The sequence below is a fragment of the Mchenga conophoros genome, linkage group LG8, assembly GCF_057382185.1.
Source record: "Mchenga conophoros isolate Kocher_MC1m ecotype Shallow Benthic linkage group LG8, M_conophoros_male_GT1.1, whole genome shotgun sequence".
In the NCBI taxonomy this organism is placed as follows: Eukaryota; Metazoa; Chordata; class Actinopteri; order Cichliformes; family Cichlidae; genus Mchenga; species Mchenga conophoros.
Window position 1 is genome coordinate 12,989,032 of NC_140533.1, and position 27,352 is coordinate 13,016,383.

The window sequence follows — 27,352 nt, forward strand, 5'->3', positions numbered from 1 at the left end:
TCACTTATCCTGCCACTGTCTTGTATCTCTCTCTTCCATTCCAGCTCTGTCTGGCAAATAAACTGTTTGTGCTGGGGGAGAGCAACCACCAGTATTGTGTAACTTCTTTTCCCCCCCTAAACCCCTCCCTGCTCTATAAAGCCAAACGGGGCCTGGCAGACTGCTCGCTCAGTTTGTTCTAAACACCAGACCAGGACACTGACAAAAGATTTCATTTAAAGTATCAGGGTGAGAGGTTAGCTAGCTCCAAGACGGGTGCTAATAAAACAGTGGGAAGGTCTGCATGTTCAGTGGTGGTGGCGCAGGGACACTGGCAGGCAAAGTGAAAGTAAAAAACATACATTTAAAACCAAACCAAAAAATGCTTCCCAATATATTTAGATTACTTTTTTTGGGCTAGATACATTTTGGACACACGTTTTAAAATAAACCTCCTGTAACTGTAATTTTTGATTTGGTTAGCACCTCAGTTGGAAGTTCAGTTGTAGGCTAGCCTTAGATTTGAAGCCATTGCCTTGGGATAGCCTGTAGTGGCCACAGCTGCAGTTGAATGTCTTTCAGAGACATGACAGGTGCAGCTGTATTAGGTGACCTTTGACCTTTTGCCTCAACATGGTGACCCAGCAATCCTGTCACCTGTTAATGTCAGGGCTTTGCAGCAAAGGTATCTTTAAAAAGTGCAGCCTCAGAGCTGCGTCTGGTCACTGCTTACAATTACAGGATAAGAATAGGATTCATATGTGATGGTGCACACTTTCAGCTTCAAGTATGTTTGATATACAGGTGAAAATGTCTCCCAGTAGAAGTTTTTACTTATGTGGGCCTCTTTTAATGAGTAGCTCAAGCTTATAAAACCTACATTACGTGGAGTTGAAGATTTTGGCTTGCTGCTAATTGTTGTTGGGTGAGCGACTCTCTCTTTAATAACCTGCTCCAGCTTCCTCAGGAGCTGGCCCAAAATTCCCTTTTCCAACAGCCGTGTTCTGGCTTGCTTCCAGCGATTGCACCCTCAGTGTGGTCCTCTCTCTTCTGTGCTTTCTCTCAGCTTTAAGGCAACAAGCACACACCTTCTTTGTAACTTTAGCTATCAAAAATGACTCATGGATGCAATTTTTAAAAAGTTCTTGTAATACAGTACTTATAGCTTTGTGGAAAAAACATGTTGCCTTCATCATCAGTGAGCAGTTTTTTTTAATTTTTTTGTTTGTTTGTTTGTTTTTTTTAAATTTTTTTTTTAAAATTATGGCTGACTGTTTTGGCCTGTCACAATGACCAGATGGTGCTTTAGTTTTAATGGTGTCTGGTCCTAGAACGCATAAAGAAATCTGGAAAGTTTTGTTACCTGATGAATCCTCGCTTCGTTGCTTGAAATTGTTGTCACTGCTGTTTTGATTACGCTGCTTTTCATCCTTGTAGGGGAAAAAAGCTAGCTCCACAGTTGATGTATTAACTTAATTAAGTGAAGAAACATTTTCCTGTGCCTCCTCCATTTTCCCTTCCATTCCTTTTGGCTTGATGGGCAAATTCTGCCTCGACTGGACTGAAGAATTATTTGGTATCTCCCTGCATGTCTTCTGTAATTTCTTCATAGAGCTGACTAAGGTGCAGAAACTAGCTGTTTAATTGAGTTATTTGTATTTATGAACCTTTTCTGTGACTATAGAAGTTTTTATTATAGACTGCAACAGCATCAGAAGACCAAGCATAGAACGGGTACCTTTTCACTTTGGCCTACTTTCCAAAGTGCTGTGTCAGTGCACTGAATGGCGTGCAGCAGCATTTCAGACAGTTGTGTTCGGAGGCAACTTGTAATCTTATAACAAGTGCTGTGTTTTTGCATTGGAGCCAAAAGCTGACCACAGAACTGTGGCTTTAGGGTTTACTGTGCTAGAAGTTAGTGATTAAGATCATTAACATTTAAGACTAACAATGGATAATAGCAGTGTTGCAAAACAGTCTTAATGCGCTGGGCTTCCAGCATTCATTTGGGAGAGTAGCTGTTGGAATGAATTTAGGCTGGTGGACTGCTTGATGAATGTGTTTTAGGATCTAACTGCGGCACTGATGTGACATGCATTTGTGCATTCAGCTCCCAGCCACCCAAGATTTTACATAAGGTCAGTTTCCTGTCTCTGTGATCCACTTTGCTGACAGGAGCATGTGGCACAACAAAAAAAGCTTCTTTACAGTCTTTGCATTCTTTGTTTGTCATCCTATTACTCAGACAAACAGAGGTATCTTTTAGATGATTTTGTCTCAATGTCAGTGGGAGTATGCAAAAGGTGCAAAGTCAAATTTAATAAAATTTGGTGGAGATTTTGTTATAAAGTTGGATCACTTTCATTGAAGGTATGACATGAGACAGTGGACTTGGCAGAGAAAGCCCTTCTCGGTTAGAGATTGGTATCGTAGAAACCAATGCAGTCCCTTCACACATAGGGTAATTATTTGGCACCGTCTCTACAACCTCAAGTGAAGGGTATAAACTGAACAGATAAGCAGTGAGTAGACATAACAGGCTCCATTCATAAGTCAGGAGAAGGAGTGAAGACGGCAAGGAGCAGATGAGAAATTATTAAATAATGATTTTTGACACTGAGATGATTCAGAGAAGAAAGGGGCAGCTTTCACAAAGATTATTGGGAGAAAAAGAAAAGGTGTTATCTGTGGGTAAACACACACACACCCTAACAACAACTTTTTAGATCTTACAGCCAAGGCAACATGACACAACTCGACTGTAGCACCTGTTTCTGCTGCCAGCCCATCAACTCTGTCACCACTTCAACATAGGCTGACAGATTTCTCACACTCTGCCTTTTGCTGCTTTTTATTATGTAGTCATTATTACAGGCGTCACACCAACAGCTCCTGGCTGAGTGATACTGCGTTACCGTAAATGCCTTGTTTGACTTTTGTGTGACTACATGTGTTTTTATTATTCTATTGTTGGCTTGCCACCATAACGGGCAGCCGGAGATCAGGTTCACATAGTTGTAGTTTACTGCACTTGATTGACCGATTGCAATCATAGCCTGCATTTGAAGAGAATCCTGCTGTACTAAGCAGCGGCAAAAAAAGAAAGGTCTTCATCATCACTTACTCACCCTCATCTTCCTCCGCCTCTGCATTCGTCGGCTGCTGGCCTCCTAACACAGCATTAAACCACCCACATTCTCTCACCACTCTCCATAAGAAGAGAAGCGCTGCTGCCACCCACAACCCTCTCTGAAATATCTTCTACAAATATGTGTGAAATGTGTGCTGTGGTTTTTCCTTTGCTCTTGTTCATTTTTTTTTTCACATAATATTGTGTGTTAGCGCTGTGTTCTTCCAGCCTCCGCTGTAGCTCTGTTGCTTCGTTACCGTCTGAAAGTCCAGAATGCATACCAGTGGGATGAGGTGTATCTGAGAATGCCTGACAGGACTGCACTTTATAACACATGGTTTATTTTGATTATTGTTATTGTTTTAATCCATCTATATGTTTAGCTGGAGTACAGACCTATAGTGGATATAGTAGTGTTACAGAGGGGGCTGTTACTGTGCCTGCTGAAAGCAATCTTAATACGGAGGTAAAATGACCTAACCGAGAGGCTGTTGGACTTGATGATTGTAGTGTTGCCTGTGACACATCTCTCAACTCTATTTCCTAGCCTGATCACAATGTATATCTGTTGTTGTATGATGATTATGTGCTTGGGAAGGAGGTGGTTTGATGGTCCTCTGCAGCACAGCTAAAGGTGACTCCCATCCATATAGCACCTGAGGATATTTCCCTGCAGCTGGTTGTTGGCTCGATTACTGGTATCAAAAAATGTGTGTTTGCTCCTGTTGTTCTCAGTTGCTATGGAAAAATTTATCGCATAATTGCTGTTATTTGTAGCAAGCAGAGGATGGACCCTGAAGAGACCTGATTTCAAGCTTTTGCACGTGAATCAGGATGAAACGGCGCCAGTTCATCGGCTTTTCTTTTGGCTCCAGTGTCTGAAATGATCAAACTAGAATAGCTTTGGATGCAGAATAAAGAAGCCTGCTGGTACATGTCTAAAGACGAGTAATGTAACTCAAGAAGTGAAGTCATAGCATTTGAATTTGTCACCACACAGGATGGCAGACAGAGTGGCACCTAGTAACCAATAACAGATGTTTCTAATTAACGGACAGGTGTTCGTAGCTAACCTTGGCAGCATATTTAGTTGCAATTATGCTGATTGTGAGAACTTGACTGAATGTATTGGAAAATGTATTGCAACTTGTGACTCGCACAGTATAATGCAATTTACCTCACAATCTTCGTGAGTCATTTTCAAACGGCCTCTCGCTTTCCACGAACAGAAACGAGTCAATCGAACCCAAAAATGTTGATGGCAGAGGACGAGAATTTGCTTCGCAATTGGAAAAAAAGAAAGCGGACCATCAGTGAGCTGCCAAAAGAAGCAAATATTTCTCCCACTGTGTCATAAGGGAGAATGGGCTGTTTTGCTTAGCTGCAGAATTGCAGTGAGCAAAGGAAGCCCAGGCACAAAGATATGTATGGAACTCACTGATTACCATTATATAAACAGATGTGGTTTCTAATGAATACCACCATATTGCCACACAGCATCTGAGCAGAATAGTGCATCCTGGCTGCGATATTGTCAGTGGTTTTAATGATTAGCACCCCCTGTTCTTTCCGACTGTACAACTTGAAATAGTTGCTGTTGTCTTTAATTGTTTTCCTCAATAACCTCACTTGCTGTTTTTGACTGCGTAAGCACTTTCACGCTGATGAAGTTATCTACAGTTACTTGGATGCTGTACTAGTATTGCTCACAAAGTCAGTTGTGGAAATCTGCACATATCTCACACTCCCAAATTAACTGGGCACAAAGGGAGGACCACCAACCAATTTTCAGCCATTAGTAGGAGGATGTGTCATTGGCACTTTCTTCAGTGCCAGCTAACAGACGATTATTTTGAGGTATTGATTGTGTTGTAGAATTATTTAGTGCTCCGGCATATAACGGTAGAAGTTTCATATTATCTTTGCTTGGAGGCTTGGCAAGTTTCAAATGTTCACACAAATGGTGCAGTCATTTCCAATAAGTGGACAACTTGCCATGTTTGAAGTTCACATCCTGCATAAATAAGCTTAAATGTTAGGTTATCAGAACAAATTGTTCCTTGGATACTAATCAGTACTCAACATTACTGTTGTGTTGAATATTAATTATCATCACTACTGATATGAACAGAGCTGTCTTCACACAACCCCTCCAGCCACTAGCAGCTGAACACACGAGCAGTGTTTGAACAATAAGAAAACTGAACAGAATATTTTGAGGAATTTCAAGATTTCAGTAGACCATTCTGTGAAAGTGCTAAACCGCTTTGATAACCTGGCCAACAAACATGTTAGCCTTTTAACTATTAGTGATTATCCAATAGGCACAAACCCAGCCTCAGGGGCTCCCAAGCTTATGTGCTATCTTGTGAGCTAGTGCTAGTCCAAAGCCTGCATAAATAGGAAGGTTGCATAAGGAATTACATCCTGTGTAAAGTCATCCGGCTGTGGTCACCCCTTGGGATATTAGGGAGCAGCTGAAAACATATATGTAAAGTGTATATCGCCCTACAGTTACACTTTGTAGGTATTTCTTTGCCTCTTTTTTTTTTTTTTTTTTTTTTTTTTCTGTGCTACATCCGGAATCTTGAAATAGTATTGTCTGATATTATAGTTGTAATTTTTTGCCCCCATGGTATCTTCAATGGTATTTTCCTGGGTATCTGTATCGAGTTTGAAATTCTAGTATCCAACCCAACACATGCACATATTATACTACATGAAAATGTACTACCTGAAGTATCCAAAGTAAAAAAATGCTTCTGTCTCTTGCTTTTGCATGACATGAGCCGTTTAAGAAGGGAGTCTATTTTCATAACCTGTTAATTTTAAAAATTGAGCCAAACCTGAATTGCCTGTGAGTAAAACAAAATCCTAAAATTGGGAAATTAACTGAATTAAATGAATCATACATTTTCCAGTACAGTAGCCTTGCATGTATCTAATCCCACAGTTTACAGTGTTTATAAATGATGCGACTGCATAGTTTTCATGTAAAGATTGTTATGACAGCTTAAAATTTTTACCTGCAGCTGCTGATTCAGTATTCACATGCTAGACTGGAGAAATTGGATCTCTCCCTGATTTGTCCAGCCTCCCTTTGGGACTCTGTTCAACGACTCCCATGGAGTATTTCCACTATTGTCTAAGAAACCTCAGAGACAAGAATAAGTTTATGCTGGCTTCATAATTTTCATGCTGTGACCACAAAAGGACATTTGTTTGGGCCTCTTGTCTCCCGGTCATTTCCTTATTGAGGGTTAACGGGAGGAGTTGCTCTGTGGACTGTTGCGACTGACAATCCTACATTATGTGAACTAGTGCTGATTCACAAAGGATTCATTGTGAAGAGCGGTGGCCCTGGGAGAGTGGAATGGGTCTAGGTTAGGTGACAGAGGTGTGGGTTCAGGGGCCTGGGGCTAGGGGCTAGAGGCACTATGGCTGGACCAAAGTGGGGGAGTGTATGGTGCTCAGCTGACACAGTGCTGGAGCTGGGAGGGGGCACATGTGTGAGAGGAACCCCGTGCTGGTCGCCACACAGCTCCAGCAAACATTTACTGTACTCCTACTGCGCTGCCTCCTACTACAGTCAAAGCACTGAAATCCCTCTCAGAGGTGAGCTGCTCTATGAAAATAGGTTCCTAATCGAAGCTGCTGTCAGTCTGATTTATTTTCTGTGTTCATGAGAATCCAATGCAGTGCTTATTAAACCAGGGCCTTAAGCTGCTTGTACAACTGTTCCCAGAATCAGACATTTTTTGCCGTTTATCCTCTTCTGACTCCAGCTCAAGGACAAGCCCACATGTGTGGTGTACTCTAGATTTGTTTACACAGACAGATGGCCGAGCAGTCCAAAGTCAAAGTCCACAAAAGCCCTTTTTATTTTATTTTTTTCCTGCTGCACTGCTGTTCTGCTTGACCACTAGCTCAAGACCTTAATCTCCCTCCTCTCACCCTCTACTGGTCCTCCTCTCTGTCTTTTAAATCTTCAATGTCTCTGTGAGGGTGAGACCAGGGCTTTCAGGTCAAGCTGACTCCAGCCTCTCTGGCTAGCCACTATGGACCAGGACTCAGTCCTTGCCCAGCTGTCCCAAGGGTTGTTTACATGGCTCTGTGTCAAGTCCGGCTGTTGCCCTGGCCTCTCTACTGTCAAAAGCCCTTCGGTTACAGGCCATTTTAAAGTTGTTGAACCAAAACAATGTCCAATCGCCATTTTTATTGCATGCATACACCGCATAGATGTTAGTCTTGTTAGACTAACCTACTGTCCTCCTGCTCCTATTTTTCAGTGCCAAAATTTTGACTCTTACAAAATAGAAAGTGGTAAAAAAGTGACAATTAATAGCAACAAAGTAAACGGGGCCTCTCATCTTCCCTCAGGGTGGCGTTACCACAACTGTGGATTTCTCTGTCCACATTAGAGGCCATAAATGGGCCTCAATTGCTCTCTTACTGATAGGTTACAGTTAAGCTGCACTATTTGGGTCCTTGATTCAGATCTATTGGATCACTACGTGGCCTTTTAATTTTCTCTCCCTTTCCAGCTCTCTCGTAATGAGTGCAGATTTGCTGAGGGCTGTAATTTATCATCTTTGGTCTGCTACGTTAAAGCTTGCGGATCCCTGCATGTGGGGTTGTTTTAGTGAAGCTAGAGCAGTTGATAGAATTTTAGTGTAAACTTTGTCAGTTTGCTGTATTTTGTTTTGCTAGAATGCTGTTTGTTTTATTGTATTATAAATCCCTTTACATTAGTATGCTTTGTCTGTCCTTTTTAATCCCTTATTTAAAAAAAAAAAAAAAAAGAGAGAACTTTTGCATTTGTTGTTCAGTTGACTTGAAATTAAAGTTCATGGGGCTCCACCAAGACCATTTAAGCTCAATAAATGTATGATATTTCTAAAGCCAGCGAGCAAAACGATTTAATAATCGTGATCTCAGTTTTTTCCAGAAAAGAAAATTGTAGATATTTTTGTCCTAAGCTAGTAGAACAGATTAGATACGCAGTGCTCACTTACTTGATTGAACAAATTTAAATCCCTCAGTCAACATAGGATAGGATTATTCTAGCTTTTTTTTTTTTTTTTTTTTTTTTTTTTTTTTTTTTTTCAGGGCTCGTGGAAGTCATTTGGAGGTCAGACTGAATTAAAGTCAGGTGTCAGAGCTTTGTAATATTTCTGGTTGCTTTTGTGCAGTTGTTTGTTTGCCTTCTTTACTGTCTTCATAAGAAAGCAACTGCACAAGTCTTTTTACTCCTTGGTGCTCTTAGAAAGCCATGATTTTTACAACACTGTAGATGAGTAATGCAGTGCCATTGACTGGTATAACTAGATTATATGATCTTAGTCTGTATTCATTGTAAATAAGCCGTGGTGCATTTAAAAAGCTGTTGTGTACTTACACAAACTTCCATTGAAACCCTAAGTCATTGTACACAAAGTGGTATTATTCAGAAAGTCCTGTGGTCATGGTATTTATTGCTGACAGATGGCATCCGTGTCAGTCTGCATAGCTGTGTTTGCAGATCGCGGCGAGGCATCAGACAGCGAACCACGTAATGAACCTATGAACTTGTACTGTAACAGGCACTTCTTTCACAGGGCCATTCATGCGGTTTTAGTGCAGTCAGTTGAGTTCATTTGAGAAATTTGTCATTCATTTTTATCTTATTTTTGGGTACATGTGCTTATTTAACTTATCCTACAAATAAAATTGCACCTTCACTAAAAATGTAATACAGGCTTGATTATTGACTTCATAACAGTTTCATGCTGATAACATCAAAGCTGCAAAGAACTGCAGTTTTTCCTCTTGTAAAATCATGTTTTTCCTAGAGCAGTGCTGCATATGTAAGGCAATTATGGAATTAACGCAGTTTAAATGCTTCGACGCATATCTCAAATCACAAAATACTGAAAGTGAGCCGTGACAAGAACATTTGCGTTTGCACAGACTGTTATATTAGTGTGCGGCATGCCAAGCTTGGCATGAAATTTCATGCTGGGGCGGATTGTGTGAGAAGGCAGACCATGTGGAGGGATTTGCAAGCACGTCTGTTAACTTTCCCACTTACCACTTTCTCCCTGTGCCTCTTCAGCCCAGCACGCTTCCCCAGGGTACAATCAATATGAACCAGTGTTCTGACGTCATCGACGGCGAGTCCAGGACAGGTCAGAAGAACTCGCTGTGCATCCTGACCCCTGAGAAGGAGTACTTCATACGGGCCGAGTGTAAAGAAATCATCAATGGGTAAGACGTAAAAACCTGCTATCATAGTACTCATAATCATCTACTATATTAGGATTCGCAAATGCACATCCTGCCATTATTTGGATACATATATAGAAAGAAATGACTTCAGGTGGGCAGTGTGGTTTGTGTTGCTCTGTCTTCTGGGTTGCATGGACAGTGGTGACAGAAATAAAGTGGTATGGCTGTGTGTAGCTGCTGTGGCAGCCAAACTGCTCTGCCCCCTGCTGTCTCCTTTGTGCTGTGCTCTTCAGATAGTTGTAATTTACGCTGCAGTGACAGTGCACATTCTTGAACTGTTGGCTCTGCCTGCTTTTCTAACCCTCTCCCTGTCTTAACAAAGTCTTCTACAGCAGGACCTAGATTACAGTACTAAAATGTAATCTTCATACTTCAGGCTTCATTTGAGCCTGCAGTTTAAAGCGTGTTTCTGCACTGCGCTCTCCCTGGCCGGCTGATGCACATTATAGCTATTCTTAGGGAACTGTGACTCACAGCACCCACTCCTCATCATGCTACCTGCTCTGTCGCTATTCACCTCCCACTCTCCTATCATCATCTGGCATGCATGTGTTTGTTCTAGGCCATCACAGAACCATATTAGCTTTTCAAGTTTGTCATTTCCTGACAGTGGAATTTATTTTTCACTATGTTATTCTCCTCTAAGATGTCTTTTGACTTTTATTAGAGTTTGAACACAGTGCCATGTGTTGGTGTTCTGTCCTAAAAATGTTGATCACTAGATTTGCTAACCCTGTCCGTGTCAGCACTTCATTCAGATGATGTAAGGATCTAGATTCGCTGTTACCTGTATAAATATTTCTGGTGTTAAAGCACCGTGGTTTACCATATCCAACAAAATGCATTATCCCCATCTTTTTAACTAAAGCATAACTTCAAAAGAATGAATATGCAAACAGAAATTAAGATCTGTTATGTTCTATGATTTTTGTTCTCTACCATTTTCTTATTTTCTGTCATAAATATGCTCTTAGTTTTTGGTGGATTCTCAGATTAAACATGGACACAGAATCACAAAATGAAGTAAGCATATGTATGTGCCATCCCAAAAGCTCAGACTTCAGATACTCCTAAATGCTTTGACACAGCCAGGGTTTCTTTCTAGTTTTACCTGTATTTACTGTCAGAGTAGATCTTGCTAATGTGGTCATCTCGGACACAGCTCAGGCTATGAGCTCAGACGCCCCACTCACCTGCTGTGTAAACCTTCTGTTTGTGAGAGGCAGCCAAACTGAACAAAGTAGTTCCAAAGAGAGGGAGGCCTTAATGGGAAGCTGCTTGTTTCAGGCAGAGGATGAAATAGGAGGCTAAACAAACGCTCAGTATGATGCATATTAGAATTCAATGAGATGTACTTTGAACTGTGAATTTGTAAAAGCTACTTAACTAGAGTCCAAGACTACAAATATGGAGCTGGAATAGGCTACCTTTTAAGAAATGAAACTGTGCTGACTTTGCTGCTTTAGCCTTTAGTGTTGTAAATGTGTTATTAACGTATCGCTTTGTCGGGGCATGCTTCGTAGTTTATTCTTTGCTGCAGAAAACTTTGTCCCTTTGTATATGAATCCATTAAGCATGCAGAGTTTATGCAGTCAGAATTTAAGACTAGAAGAGCACTTACACTGTTTCATTATTTGCAGGTGGCAGGAGGCTCTGACTGTGTACCCCAGGACAAACAAACAGAACCAGAAGAAAAAACGCAAAGTCGATCCACCCACTCACCAGGTAATGAACTTATTCTTTCTTTGCCCAGTGAACAACAGCCAAATTTAAATTGTTATATTATATGTCATGAAGTGTATAGTTTTCTTTTTTCAGTTTAATATTGGTGGTTTAAAACAAATCAAAAGCTTGGGACTTGCATGTATAAATGTCAAAGAACATTTATGTTGTATTCTTTCAACGTGTTTTGTATGAGGGAGAACTATGTTTAATAACTCACAATGAAGCATCTTTATGTTTCTGTGCTTATGACAGCTCTGACAACAGGATTTATGTGCTTGAGTTCATGTGGCTGTCCACAGCCCCAGTCAACCCCACATTCATGAATGGGTTTTCTCTTAGATGTCTGGGGGGAAATATGAACTCACAAATGAGCTGATTAATTAAAGCTCAGAGGTGGTTTTTGACTGTAGCGCAATGATTATGACACAGTTTTACCCAAATATGTGCAGTAATAGGATTAAATGATGACGGGATCACAGGCTGTATTCAGGAGGTTTGTCTGTGTCGACATAGAGCTGCAGCTTGACCCTTATGTTTTAGATATTATGAACATTATAAATTATCCACATGTGGCAATTGCTTCATTCCTTGTCAACAACAAAGAGAGCATATATTTAAGGATGACCTCTGCCATGGAAATATGCAGAACGGATGCCTCTCATTCCTCTCCAACTACAACAGCTTTTTTCCCCCCTTTGAGAGGGAGACAGATGTAGTTTTTCTGCCAGTGACATGCTCAACAGTTTAAACCGCCTATATTTACATTCCTGTGTCACATGATATGTCAGTTTCGATAGACAACACGCCTCACACTTGTCTAATTTAACTCCAGCTATCAGTGAAGCACACATCGTGTTACATCTTGTTTCTTGGGTGTTGTAAATCGCATGTGGTATTGTTTTCCACAATTAATACCTGCTTTATGCTTCCAGCAGTGCATAATTGCATAGATATGGAACAGTATCACAAGGTTGGCAGGCAGCAAACATTAGTCAGCTATCAAAATATTCCTGAACAAACAGTGAAGGGAAATGTTGACAACTGCATGTGTGCTGTAACAACATTCAGCAGCAACTTTGATCCTGTTGCACATGAATTTGCTGGTGCGCTCAGTTTCATTGTCATGTCCAGCAGCTGCCATCACACCTGTCAGGCTTTTTCAGTCCGTGTGGTGATTAAGCATTTGGTGCTTATCAAAGCATTCCCATTCAGGACTTATCGAGGATTTAAATCCTTAAATATTTGTGGCAACCCAATAAAGGTTTTGTCATTTCACACTGAGCTCCTGAACTCTTAACAAGATGCATGTTTAAGTCTGTGAGCCGGAAAAGGTGCACTTTGGGTTTTGAACTCCAGTAGTCCTGCCTATTAAACAATCTTTGCAGAGTACATTTAACGGTCTAAAAAGGGTCAAGGTCACTAATGTGTCTTTCAAGCCTGTCTTGCAACGCCTTTCAGAACCACCATGGGAGCAAAAAGCAGTTTTTGCGTCAGAGCAAGTTTTGTATTCCCTGGCAGGTAGGAATAAAAGAATAATGGTCCAGAGTGAAGATGAAATATAAGAGTATGATATAATAAAATTGCACAGACCACCCACCATGGCATACCAGTTTGTGCCCCCCGCCCCCCTCCTGTGTGAGGCCTGGCCAAGTTTGTGGTGCATACAAACAAACGTACAAACTGAACTTCATTGTCTGGTTCCTCTAATGACGGCGCCCCGAATCAGACTGTGACCTTGCTCGGCTTATGCAGACTGGCTCATTTACAGAGAGAGCGGCGACACAGACATGACCTTGACTGTGTCTCGCTGTGACCACCAGTTACGTCTGTTTTCATTGGTCTTGTTTCTTTTCTTTGCTGCGTACAGTAACTGTTCGTGTAGGTAACCAAACCTGAAGCTCCTCTTCTGTTCACATATAATTTCCTCTGAAAGGTTATTCTTGGATTGCTATTCATTTTTGTTCTTTACTTGTTCATTTTGTTGGTAAAATCCACAATTAATTGGTTATTTAATATTATGGTACCTATAGAGTTAAACACTATAGGGAGGCATGGAGTCAGGCCTACAGCTCTAAATCTACATTGTAAACACTTCACTGGCGAATGTGATCAAATTTATATTGTGCCAATGTGACAAATAATTGGGCTACAGCAGTTCTAGTGACTCAATGGTGAAATGCATATCAGCCTATAAAACATTCAAGGAAGAATAAGAAATATGGAGAATGGCAGAATTCAAATTTTTAAAAATGAACCGTTACTGTCGCCTAAAGCAGACCCTCAGTTGTCATGCCATATCCTGACCAGCAGTTGTATTCTATTGTGAATCATGAAGAACTTCTTGTTTTATATTTGTATTAAATATATGTGGGAAAATGAATAAAACCAATAAATATAATTAAATAAAGTAAATTGGGGGATTAATGCAAAGGTAAATAAAGAAGAAAAGGCAAGAAAAGTCAATTCATGTAATATTTTAAAGCCAGTCACTCTTACAGCAATTTATAATAGTTCTGGTGTGTTTAATGGTATGTAACCAACCAATGAGCTAATGTGGTGGGGAGGTATGCATCTGTCCATCCGTCCAGTTTCCACAGTTTCCAGGAATCACTCCTCCTCGACTATTGGTCACTTTTTAGCGAAACAAAATTAATTTGTCTTTACGTATGACTGTTGTGAACTGTAGTACAGCAAAACAAACTTACCGCTCTCTTTCTGTACTTCACACATTACAATAAACTGTGAATTCTGATGGAGCCGATGAGCTACTAAGGCTACGTTCACACTGCAGGTCTTAATGCTCAATTCCGATTTTTTATTTATTTTTTGTCTGCTTATTCACACTACAGATAAAATGTGACAGCAAACGTGCTCTAGTGTGAACGCTCAAAGCGGCCCGCATGCGCAAAAGAAGACGTCACACACAACGCGCTCTGTTTAGACCCAGAACAAACAGTATTGTTTGACTGATGGCCCTTAATATAAAGACTTCAGACTTTACGTTTCCCAATTTTTGCTTTAAGTTATTTTGCTATTTACATAATAATGTAAATAACCTAATAATTACCTTTTATTGCTGTTTTAGAGGAGCGGTGCTTCAAAGGATAGTTGCAGATTTCTGTCAGAATCTGCAGATTATACAGTACAAATAAAATGTTCACGTTTCTCCAACGTTGTCTTCCCAACAGTTTCACTGACATCTACACTGGATGGCCAGGAAGCGTTCACGATGTCTTCTCGGGCGCTTCTCTGGCGCTGATAATTGGCGTCTGTCTTGTGTCAGTGACGTAAAAGATGGATTTAATGCGACATGACCGTTCAAACAGCAGTCGCTTTCTAAAACATCGGATATGTATCGCATTCAGTACCACATACGAAAGTGACCCAGATCAGATTTGAAAATATCGGATTTGTGCCGTTCACACTGTCATACCATGATCGGATATGGGTCGCATAGGGTCAGAAGAATCGGATTTGATGCGCTTTCGCCTGCAGTGTGAACGTAGCCTATGTGACTGATCTGGTTAGTTCATCCAGCCAAAGGACTGATGAGCTCTCACCATCCATTCACAAGACTCTACTCCTCTTACAATGTTGGTGAGAATTTAATTGGTCTGAATCCAAGGTCTTATTGCTCAAGGTCATGTTTGTCGTTTTAATTAGATTTTAATTCAGTAACAATACAGGGGATGTTTTGTACAGTAATTTTGGTGGGCTAATCAGCTTCTACATCATTGACCTTATGGTTATTGATTCAGTCTTTTATTTATTTATTTTTGGCAGTTTACCATTAACAAGGAGCAGTTTGCTTCATGGTCATTTTACAAGCACAATGCGCATGTTTATGGTTTTTAAATAGCTGTGATAACCCTTTAAGATAGCACAAACATCTGCAGTCATATTTCATTGGGTCCAAACATATCTGATGTGTGCCTGTGGGCTTCACTTTTAAATACCGCTGTAGTGGGCAAGGCCACCGCATAATTAGGCTCGGTAATATGTGAGCATGGTCATGCTTTCGCTGCTTGTTTGCTGGCAGGTCCTATCAGTATCTCTTAGGTTATTCGAGTGGATAAATACCCAGCGTTATGTCGAGGCTTGAATTTTCCACACCGCACTGTGTCAGCTCCATACTTCCACCTGAAAGCTCCCCTCCCACTTGTGCATACTTTACTGGAGACATACCTGTGCACAGTCGTATTTGTCTTGTGGGTAGCGCCCTTTAAGACAAGTACATTGAGTACAAAAAAATGATGTCATGTGACGCGTGTGTGTCATTGTAACTGAAAGTTGTCTGCATTTTTAGTTCTTCTCCAGTAAAGCCCTTGACATCTCGTAGTCATGTTTTGTTTTGTTTTGTATTTATTTTTTTGTTTTGTTTTTGTTTTTTGACTTTAAATAGAAGTCGCAATAAAAAGAGCGGTCCATGAAAATGTTATGTATTGATCATAATGAGCACTAAATAGTAAGCATTAACATCAAGGGTATTCTGTGATTGGCAGGGTGGAGTAACTCCAAGACAGTGTTTTTCCACTGAGGACATGAATGGGCACCCAGTGAGTTCAGCTTGGCCAAACTTCTTATCCTGCTTCACCTTCAAAAAACCCCTAAATTTTAAAACTCACGTCGCTCTGTCCCTCTAAATTAATTTCAGCATATTTTCAATCACTCCAGGTGAAGGGGGAATGAAACGGACATGCTTTTAGCCTACCTTTGCGATGCCTAAAGAGCAATTCTTTGCACAGCATCAGCATGTTTGTGGTGATTTGAATAGGCTGGATGAAAGTGGGCTGTTTGAGGGTCGCTTTCTTTAAAAATCTTCCTCTTTCTTGTTATCTCAGTGATTTTGTGCATCTTCTGATCACTGATTTGGTGAAATCAGATCTTTGAACAGCTTTAATTTTGTTTGCATTTGTTAATCAAATCAAGACGTTCTCGGCACTTTTAGCCAAGGAAATCTGTTCCGACATCATCCACCTCTGCACACTGTCCTCGTGGGGTGTTTTAGTTTGCTCTCGCTATTCCTCATAAGTACGTGTGTTTGTCTAGCTGTCAGTCCCTTTCTCCCTTTTACTGTTCCAGCTTCACTCTTCCAGTAATTTACTAGAAATAAAACTTTTTTTTTATTGCCTTAATGTTTGATTCATATAAAAAAACAAAGCAAAACATCTTAAAGAGGACAATGATTTATCTCTACAAATGCTTACTAATGTGATCAGAACATGGAGTACAATAATCAGGATTTGAGTAACATACATATTCCAATATTTGATTTCTCATTACATTTACATCATAAATGTTCTTTAATCTCTTTCCTCCTCATATTCCGTTGTCCTGTAGTCTTTCTGTGACCTTACCTGCCAATATATCCTTTCCTCTCCCCACCCACTCCTTCCAACCCCAACCATTACACAGGAGCCCGGCCCAGCTAAGGTAACAGTGACCAGCAGCAGCAGCAGGGGCAGCATCCCATGCCTGCCCAGCAGTATTGCCAGCGCCGAGCGGGTGCCAATGAGCCGCGCCACTCTGTGGCAGGAAGAGCCCCGCTGGAGCAGGGCCACCATCCCCTGCAGCCGCAGTGCCTCCTGTCTCAGCCAGCTGGGCCACAGTCAGCCAGACTCCAGTATCACTACTCAAGATGGTGAGAACTTTAACAAAACTCTATGAAACTCACAGCAACTGTATTTACAAGGATAGAAAAATAATCTAAATTGAATATGACACGATTGAGCATAAAAGTTTGTGCTTTTAATCACGTTCTTCAATAAACAAACTGAATTTCATGTGCAGCTGGGGAAAAAACCCCAACTTTCCCAGCAGTAAAATGACAGGAATGGTTTTTTTTTTTTTTTTGGTTTTTTTTTTGTCTGTCTCATAAAGTCTGCAGTGAGCTGGGCTTTTTTTTTTTCTCCCCCAGATGGTGGCACTGTGAGCAGTGGACGTAAGGTACGAGTTGAGAGTGGGTACTTCTCCCTGGAGAAGACCAAGTCGGAGCCTTCTCCACAGTCTGCACATCACTCACAGCCACCCCAGCATCTGCCCCTCTCCTCTTCAGCATCTTCCTCCTCTTTAGGAGCTCCCAGTTCCAGGTACAACTCTGAATCAGAACCCCAGACTTCCCCTCATCAACCCTCCCAAGACCCTCTCCCCTCTCCAGGTTCACTTGTCTCCCCAAGCTACTCCACCATCAGCTCTTCTCAGAGCTCTCTGGACTCTGATCCCAGTGGAGCTACATCCACTTGGGAGGGGCACAATGGTGGCGGGGGCGGCCGAGTCGGCTGTTCCGGCAGGGAGTACGCAGCACTGGCAGATGTGCCCCGGGCCCGCAGACTGAGCTACCGAGAAGCTTTCCGCTCAGAGAAGAAGCGCCAAGACCTGAGGGCGCGGACACGGAGCCCTGGGAGAGAGGAGGTGGCTCGGCTGTTTGGGGAGGAGCGCAGGTGAGGATGACAGTTCAGAGCCGTTTTAAGTTTCCCGCTCTTCCTCGTGATAGACCCAATCAGTGCTGAACAAACACCATAACAAATAAGGCAGATGAACTTGTAGTAATGATGGCAACATGATTAATAGTCATTAATGAGACACCGATTGTTAGCTAGAATAGAGCATGCTCAGTGTTTATGTGAAGTTCATCCATTGCTGAGGATACCCCACACAGTATTATAGCACCACCCTGTGGCTGCTTTCTCCAAGCATCTGTTGCTGTTGCTGCCTACCCTAGCTTATCAGTGGTTTGCCATTAATGATTACAGGGATTTAAATGCATGTGATGTTTTGGTTTTGTACTGCTCTCTACCTCTTTTGCTCTCGGCTACCTTGCTAGTTTTTGTTGTTTCAATCTTTTCCAGGGGCTTCTGAACAGAGCTTCTCAGAGCTAATGCTCAACCAACCCTTCCACCCTGCCCCAATGCTGTTCCCTGCTGGTCACCGCTGACTCCTGCTTTCTATCATTTCATCCCTGCACTGCCTCGGAGCACACACATGCATAATAAATACTTAATTTCCTGTACATACCATGCATACAACATACTGACAGGTTGGGTTATAGATACGGTTTTGTTTTCTCCAACTTCAATCACTACTTATTTTTCAAATACATATACATTAACAAGTGCAGTGCCTTAAGGTAATGCTGACTGTTGCTGCTTCTCTTTGCAATTTGTTTAATCCTCCATTCCATTCATTTTCCATCTCTCCTAAATTTGATCTACCGGTAATTATATAACACCATTTTTTATTTTTTATTTTTTCCTAGAAATGCCTCTGGGTGGTTCTATTTGGTAGTATTTGTTATTTTGCATATATTTATGTTGTATTTTCTGTGGAGAAGACTTTGTGTGTTTCTAAAATGATGATTTATTTGTGCTTACTGTAAACCAAAGCCTCTTCTTTCCTTTAACTCATGGATTTTGACTTTGATTTGTTCATGTTTGGTGTCTTTTTTATGCTCTCTGTGACACGACCATGATGTGCCATACCATTATTTTTTCTGTATTGTTTAAAAAAAAAAAGCAAAAAATTGTTTTTGCTGTTTTTTCTTTTTTTCAAACTTGAATTTTTGAATGTGATTTTTGTGTCTCCTAGGCGATCTCAAATCATTGAGCGGTTCGAGGATGGTCAGCATGTTGAGCGCATGGAGACAAACGGCTCTGATCCTTCTAACTCCGTGCTGATCCAGAGACAGGGACGCAGCGAGAGACGTTATTTGGCTAATAAACATGTACGCTCTCCTCTGATTAATCCTGAGTAAATCAAACCAGAAAGGTCATGCAATACTTACGGCGGCCCTGAGAGGTCAAACACACTCCAGCTTTAGAAAACACCAGCAAGTAGAAAAACACTGGAAAAGCCCCCCAAAAACCCAAAACAAAAGAAATGATAAAAAAAGACCACAAAAGCTCTCTCACACTCTCACACACACACACACACACACCCACACACCCTAAAAAAAAAAACATAACAGAAGTGTTTTGGGAGACAATAGCGTGACAGAATAGCTGCGGAAGTGACAAGCTAACCTTCCAGCTGACCCAATCCTTAATCTTGAGAAAAAGTGATGCATTTCGTCAAAACCTTTTATTAAAAAAAAAAACATAACCCAAATTGCTAATGTTACCCAGTCATATGCAAAGGCTAATGTATGACCCACCTGGCACTGGGACACAAACCACAGTAAGAGCAGTAAATTTAGGTCTGATAAATGAGTAATATCACAAACTAACCACCTCCTATTACCAGCTTTGTCACTTGTGCATATAACTAAATAAATATGTAACTATATATATGTTACAATTTCAAACTGAGTAATTTCAAACTGAATTTCTGTAACTACAGCAGCTCATCTGCAGTATCGTCATGGCTCATCTGGAGCCCCAGCCCACACTTTGGGAATCACGGATGGATTTGTGTGCTTTTGCTGTGTTTTTTCTGTTTGTTGGTGTTTTCTTAAGTTGCATTGCATTTATTCTCTCAGGGCAAGTGTACATACTCTAGAATTAAAATGAACTTTTTGTAATTTTTTATACATTTTTTATTTGTAGGAGATGTCACTAGATTCAGCAAAGGACCGTTCAGTTCCTGATGTATCCAGTTCCACTTTGGCCAACTTAAGAAGGGCCAAATCATTGGACCGCAGAGCAACTGAGTCCTCGATGACTGTGAGTGTTGAGAGTGCTGCCAAACTGTAAAGCATGATATGTGAAAAAAAAAAAATATAGAAATGTATATTTTTAGGAGATTTGTCAGAGAAAATATTTTCCCACTCCTAAAGGTGTCTCTGTTCAGCAGAGCATCAAGCTTGACTTTTTTTGTTTTCTTTATATCTTTGCACACAAGTTGCACAAATTGCCACACGTGCAGTTGTTAGACTTGATCTCTTCAGTTTTCAGCTACAAAATTAAAGCGTTCAAGTTACTTAAGCTTGCAGTGGTATCATCTTGAGCTCTGACTCCTACCAGTCTGATCTGCGGTCACTTCAGGGAGGGTAGCAGGGGTGATCCCACTCGGTGTGTGACTTGTCTTTCTAGCCAAGCTGCAGCTGCCCAAACCCACCCCCCTCCACTCACTCAAACACACACTCACGTACACAGCACTGCCGCCACTGCTACTGGCGATTATAAATAGCCTCCACAGAAGCAGTTGCGTGTGTGTCCCTGAGACAGAGGGAGAGAAAGAGATTGTTAACACATGAACTGAAGGCAGTTAGCCATCATAATGACTCTGTGCCAGACTGTGACACCACACCTGATGAAGCTCAACAAAAACAAGGTATTGTTGAGTTAGCGGTGGCCAGGTTTTGGAGGAACAACTTACTTTAGGGTCTATAAACAGCCTTGAGTTTGTGTTTCACGGGAAAGTCTTGCTCCCGCCAGTCAGTCTCTGTAGCTGGAGCCGCTTATTCTTTTTTGAGCTGAGGTGTGGATATGAATGTAAATAAACATAATTATATTGTTATTGCCATGTGATATCCAGTTAAAGGTGTCGTCATGTTTATTCATTTTTTAATTTCTTTTCATTGATTAAATGATATTCATTACTTAATGATCCATTTCTGATCTGTCTTAATTGCAGCCCGATCTGCTGAACTTTAAAAAAGGATGGATGACAAAGCTATATGAAGATGGAGTGGTAATTTGCTTTCAGTATTATCTGCTTCTCTGCAATATTGAATAAATAACTTGTGCATGTACATTGTTAATGGGGTTTTTTGGCATTTCAGTGGAAGAAGCACTGGTTTGTCCTGACAGATCAGACTTTGAGGTACTATAAGGATTCAATAGCTGAGGAGGTAAGGCTTGTTATTCACTTAATAAAAAAAATAGTTTTAAACTTGATGAAAAATGACATATTTGTACTTATCGTTGGGTTTTTGTTTTTGTTTTCTTCCCCCTCAGGCTTCAGAAATGGACGGTGAGATTGACCTTTCTACGTGCTACGATGTCAAAGAGTTTCCCGTTCAAAGGAATTACGGTTTCCAAATCCTGGTGAGTGTCGAATCTTCGTGTCAGTGTTTATCCCACGTCATTAATCATCAGTAAAGAAGAAGCTTATTGTCCACGCGGTTTAGATCCGGTGTCTCCTGCCAGTCTATAAACAGCTTTAGACACCATGCGGTGCAACTTTTGGGTATCAGGTTTTGTCATTTCTCTTCCTGAAACAATTCTTTGTTTGTCATGAAGGATGTCACTTGCCTTGTCATCTCTCTGTGAAAGGCTGACATCATAGCGGACTAAATCTGCCACAGGCGTTGCCAGCCCTGCCGGTGTTCTTGAACCAATGTGGCTTCCATCTGCACAATTAAAAGCCCTGTCCTTGTGAATAATGTCTCATTAGCACTGACTCAAATACGAGTCTATGTGCAGTAGCGTGGACCCTCCTTTAAATGGTGCAGTGCTTTATTCATATAATCTTTTGGGCGTTAAACATTTGTAGTGCTTGTTGTTGTTGGCGAAATGCTTAGTGGAGGTGTATAGTTGGTTGGGGTAGAGTGGTGCCAGTGGGGCTTTTGTTCCTGCTACATGATTTAAGCTCGCCGCTCTAAAGCTGTATCTGAACAGCAGCTACAAGGTCATTTCTTTTGTTTGCATTTACTTGAAGTAGCTTCCACAGTAAGTTTCTGGAGGAAGTCGGAAATAGATTGCTCAAGAGGATTGTGCATTCTTTGGCTGAAAACATCATTGATCTGGTGTTGTGTGCACCGCAGGTTAAGGTAGATGGAGCTATGGTCAGTAGTGTTTTTGATTTCAAATCTCACTACTTCACATCATCAGGAGTTTTATTCATAATGTTTTGTAGACATTCCTTAGCTTCCACTAGAGGTCTCTGTAAATGGGGTTAGTGCTTATAGAGTGCTGCTGTTTCTGTTGTTAGATGAAGGAGGCAAGTCTCATCACAGCGTGTAATTATAGAGGTTTAGATCTAGGTAGCACCTAAATGGATGTCTTGTTTGGTATAAGATTTAATATAACGAGTAATTAGTTACATTTTTATGATCAATTAAAATATGTTTTCATTATGTGGATTGTATGTCCTATGTGTATCCTACCTTCAGTTCATCTGCAGTTTTGTCTTTGCTACTTCAGAAAAAATGCGCATTGCATTTAGTGTAGCAGGTTTGTCTTTGCCTCCACCCTCTCCCAACATCCCCAGCCACCAGTTTCCATAGTTCATAAAAGTAACTCACAATGAACTCACATTTATTACAAAACAACAGCCAGAGAACAGCTTTTGCATTTGTGGCAAAAAGGGGCAGCTGTCATTACTGTGGAGTTCTAACTATACGTTAAGTCGAATGTGTTGCACATTCAGCACAAAGCACCTCTGTTACTTGTTTTATCAGTGCAGATGGTGTTAAAAGCTATGGCTAAATGACTAAAGCCAGGACAATGTCGTAGTTTGACAGCATGAGGTGTTAGTTTTGTTTGAAGTAACTTTCCTGTCAAGAAAAACAGAAGTGAGGCTGAGAATCTACTCCTGTCAAAAGTGTTTCTCTGACACTTTTGAAGTGGACATAAGCATCTGTTAAATTGAAAAAATGAGTAATGAAATAAAAAGTGGTTAACAGCAGTTAACTTTTATTAAAAGTACTTTTAGAGCATAATTCTTTGAAATGTGTGGCTTCTGAGTGAGTCAGTTAAATGCTCTGCCTCTGTTTTCAGTGTAAAGAAGGAGCGTGCACCCTGTCAGCGATGACCTCTGGAATCCGTCGTAACTGGATTCAGGCGATCATGAAGAACGTGCGACCCACTATCGCCCCCGATGTCACCCGGTAATACCCACTGAGGATTAACCCTCACCACTGGCAGATATAACAGCTGCTTTTTTTGTTTTATTTATCTGAATTCCTATTTCCTCCTCACCTTCTGTTTCCTTCTTTTTCTTCCTCTTCAACCTGTATTTTCAACCTGCTTTCCAGGAAAAACATCCCTCTGAAACTATCGGTTCTGAAGCCCAGGTTGGAGTGCTTGTGTGTAAAATATCTCCCCCACCCCCCCAATGTTGATGTTCTTGCTCAGCAATGTCAGCCCCACCGTTTTTGTCATCCAACCATGTGTCATGTGATTATTGAGTAATGTCTCCCAGTTAGTTGTGCTACTGTAGAGACCCACACTGCAATCACATCTACATACTTGAATAATCTGCCCAACACCACAGGCCAGTGTCAGTCATGCCTGTAATGTGATGGTCCACTAACTGTTGGAAATGGTGCCACAACAACACCAAAAGCTCAAAATAACTAAGCTTTGGGCTGAGTATAAATGTCCACCTCAAAACAAGAGCTCTGTAACTACGTAAGCATTTATTTTTGTACTTTTCATAGCAAAGCTGGAGATTATCTTTCACATATCAAATGCTGAAGTTGCACATATGACATGTTATATGTTCTTGAGCTCTTTCCCTCCTTGAGGACGCCACACAACACGGTTAAAAAGGATTGTTCCATCAGGTCACCCTGCCCTTTAAAGCAGTGCACATTAGTGAGAAGTTTACTGCACATATTCATATTAAGCCACTGTTAAAGAGCTAAAGGCAGGAACCCGTCATCAGGCTTACATCAGATCAAGTTGCTTTTAGCCCCACTGTGTGTCTTTATAAATGTTTTTGGTGTTTAATGCTTTGACATGCATTTTATTGTTTAAAATGGGGTATCTGCTGGTCTTTAAAGTTAAAGCAACTTCCTTTGTCACTAACAAGACCTAATAATTTTTCACAAAGAAAACCAGACTATTGTTAGTTAGCATTTCTGCTTTCATTTTTGCTAATCGGATGTCAGTAAATGTTGCAAACCAACAGACTCAGTATTTACTGCATTCCCTCTTCTGTTACTCTTTATTTTATTCACTTATCTAGCCGATGGACTGATTGGCTTATGCCATGACAAGGTGTCAGTTATCCCTCTATCCAGAATTCACAAGAATAGCTGCTACTTTTAAAATATTGGTCAGATTTTAGTCTAAATCACGCACATGATCACCTGCTGAGATTTACCCAAACTTTGCTCAAAGTCAGGATTATATTTGTCATTTTACAAACTGTAGTCAATAAACTTTGGTGCTACCACATCGCTGACTTTCTGGTTTAGTTTTTTCCTGTTAAAATTATTTATGACACAATGAATTTACAATTGAGGTTAGTTTAACAGAAACTGGATTGTTGTGGCTTTTAGTCCACGACTCATTTCAGTTGTGGTTATATAGCACCAAAACACAACAACAGTTGCCTCAAGGTGCTTTATATTTTAGGGTAAAGACACTACAATAATACAGAGAAAACCCCACAACTAGACAAAGCCCTATGAGTAAGCACTTGGCAACAGCGGGAAGGAAAAACTCACTTTTAACAGGAAGAAACCTACAGCAGAAATGGGGTCAGTCAATGTAATTGGGTTTAGGGTGTTTTAACACCTGCTGTGTCCATTTAAATTGAACTCAGGTGTGAATACAGTAGTCTCGGGTGCGGACCAAAACAACTGCAAAAAGACCCAGTTGGAGGAGGTGGTCTCGGTACGATTCCAAACAAACTCCAGATCAGTTCATTTATGGTGTGAACGTGTTCCCACCCCGATCCAAGCCAACTACAAGGTGTACGTTACAAGGTTGAGCTAACAAAACAATGTCCCGTACCAACGTATGCTAATGCAGGAAGGTACTGTAGATGTGCGAAGGTCTGTACGGGCTAACGTAAATTCTCAGTTTTCTGACACAGGACCTCTTTTGTGTATTTAGTTTTGTTGTTCCTGCCCCAGATACATTTGGCCAGTGAGCAGACTGAACATTCTCACGACGTTTGTAGTGACACATTTTGGTTTGCTTAGAGTTCACTTAGATTTTTTTTTCTGCGTGAAAACAAACCCAGTGTTTCATGTGGAAAAGCTACACGTTTACAAATTCAGATCACAGTAAAAGAACCATAGGTGGGAAGACGCCCTCAGACTTGGATTTAGATCAAATTTTTAAATATGTTTTTATATTTTTGGTGGTTTGTTTGTGAATCGGGTAGTTAAATGTCACGGTTTACCTCATTGGGCCCTGCAGAAACCCTGGAATGCACAGTTAATCGAAGCTAGAAAACCTGAAATCTTATGTTGTTGTTTCGTCCAGCAAAGCTTTATGTAACAGCAGCTTGAGCAAATTCGAATGCAGAAGTTCATCCAGTTATCTTTGAATTGACTTTATATATGTTTTGTTTTTTTGTGCTTTGGTTTGTTCAGATCACTCCCTGATGAGAAGATAAAATCTCAGGTGATGTTGGACCCTGATCCAAGCCATAATCCAGAAATCCCTAAGTCTGATGGGCAGAGGCAGCCATCTGGTAACAATGCCCCTGCCTCTGAGCCACGCAAAAGCAGAGTTCGTGAGCGCAGACGAGAGGGCCGCTCAAAAACTTTCGACTGGACTGAGTTCAAAATGGAACGGAAGGAAAAGCCCGTAAAAGAACGAGCAGACACAGTTGACCTCAGCTCATCGTTCTCCACAACCTCCTCCTACTGTTCTGCCTCCTCTTCTCCCTCCTCCTTGGCGTCATCTCCGGTCTCTTCTTCCTCCCTCCAAACCTCATCTGCATCAGCTGCTCACCCACCTTCAATTACAGAAGAAGCAGAAAAGGAGAACGTTAATGGGGGAACTAGCAGTACAGCTCACACACCAAATACTGTTACTGTAACGGTGATTTCAACACTAAATGCTACATCACCAGTACAGCAACCAACACCTGGAATCCAAGAGCAAGGAAAGATGGAAGTGGATCACCCTGCTGCCATTAGTCCAGCCAGCGAAGACAAAGACAGCAGAAGCTCAGATGTTCAGGATGAGATTGAGCAGCGATGGCATCAAGTGGAGACAACACCATTAAGGGAAGAGAAGCAAGTACCGATCACCACTGCCTTAGGAAACTCTGAGAGACTGCCAGCGCATGAGCTTGCTGCTCTGCTAGACAAAGAGGTGAGCGTAACCAGCGTGGGTTATATCATTAAGATTTCTCCTCACCCTGAACCTGTTTTTTCCTTCACACTGTCAACAGCTGCTTGCTCATGTCGGGGTCGTCTCATTGTTGGGGTTTTCTCTGTATTATTGCAGGGTCAATTTAAAGTGCTTTGAGGTGACAGTTGTGATTTGATGCCATATAAATAAAATTAAATAGTTTGTTTTTGGACAATTAGGCATGTCTAGTTCTTGAGATTTTTTTCATTTTCAGATTCAATAGGAAGTTTCATACTGGACACAACATTAAAGTCTCAGCTTTAATTTGACATCAGTACTATATAGTACTATCTTACCCTACACTTGAAATGTATCCACAGTTTTAGAAGGCTTCAGAAATGACATTTTTAATATTTTTCTATCTTTTCTGAGATCTTTGCACTCGTAGACCATCAAAGATGATTAATCAGAGGAAATAATATTTAAATATTTGGCTACTTGCCTGTTTGTTCATGGGGTAGGAATTACTTTTTAGGAGTGGATTTGGTTATTTGCTGAGTCTCTGCATGTCATGCCTTGAAATGGATCATGCTGCAGTTGCTGTTGTGCAACATTTTATGGTTTGCTGTCACAGAAATGAGCAGCTACATCAAAACAAGAAGTTTTTTCCTGCCTCCATCCATTTGTTAAGCTGTTCCTACTGTGTGTTTTTTATCATTCATTTTTAAGCAAATTTGTTTGGTGTGATCAAGCTAATTGAAGGAATTCATTCCAGCCTTGCATGTTGTTTTACGTGTTGCACTTGGTAAGCCACCTGGTGATGAGAAATGCTATACTGTATATGATCTCCTTTATTCCATTAAAAAAGTATTATAATACTTTTATTAAAAAGAATTGTCAACCTAAAAAGGTAAAAAATGCTGAACTGTCCAAATGTTTTCAGTTATATATATTTTTTGGTTATATTTATTTTATAACAACACCCTGTGCTATTTGTTCATTACCTCTTTGCCTCTCTTGACAGTTGGGACAGAAGCAGAAGGAGCTGGACCAACTGCAGAAGCAGAACAACCTCTTAAAGGAGCAACTAGAAAATGCGCTAGTGAGAGAGCAAAGTGCCAGGGAGGGCTATGTACTGCAGGTAGCTGCACTCTTTATATATCCCGCAACCTTATTTTTCTTTTAAATTGATACCACAACATGAATTAACTTAAAGAAATGTTGTGGTAGAGCGGTGTTAAGAATTACAAAGTGGGAGCTATGTACTGTACTAACAGGTGTGTGGGTGCTTATTCTCTGATATTGCTATGCGTGGTTGTGGTTTTCTTAGCAT

General features: G+C 40.9%; 1 protein-coding gene across 8 annotated transcripts in view; it reads left to right on the forward strand.

The window, feature by feature from the left end:
• mpripa (myosin phosphatase Rho interacting protein a) overlaps positions 1-27,352 on the forward strand; it is a 54,107-nt gene that overhangs the window by 15,586 nt on the left and 11,169 nt on the right. For 2 of the 8 annotated variants that reach the window (XR_014893601.1, XM_085284272.1), the window contains exons 4-16: positions 9,204-9,355; positions 11,017-11,101; positions 16,442-16,742; positions 17,019-17,541; positions 18,686-18,821; positions 19,642-19,758; positions 20,672-20,728; positions 20,820-20,888; positions 20,995-21,084; positions 22,759-22,868; positions 23,016-23,054; positions 25,311-26,040; positions 27,044-27,160. Coding sequence is in view for 7 of the 8 variants with exons in the window: in XM_085284272.1 (XP_085140398.1) it covers positions 9,204-9,355; positions 11,017-11,101; positions 16,442-16,742; positions 17,019-17,541; positions 18,686-18,821; positions 19,642-19,758; positions 20,672-20,728; positions 20,820-20,888; positions 20,995-21,084; positions 22,759-22,868; positions 23,016-23,054; positions 25,311-26,040; positions 27,044-27,160 (2,526 nt within the window). In the remaining variant the exon portion in view is untranslated. Of the gene's footprint in view, positions 1-9,203; positions 9,356-11,016; positions 11,102-15,603; positions 15,658-16,441; positions 16,743-17,018; positions 17,542-17,957; positions 18,382-18,685; positions 18,822-19,641; positions 19,759-20,671; positions 20,729-20,819; positions 20,889-20,994; positions 21,085-22,758; positions 22,869-23,015; positions 23,055-25,310; positions 26,041-27,043; positions 27,161-27,352 lie in introns of those variants that run through there. The other 6 variants (XM_085284273.1, XM_085284276.1, XM_085284275.1 and 3 more) reach the window with 6 other exon arrangements.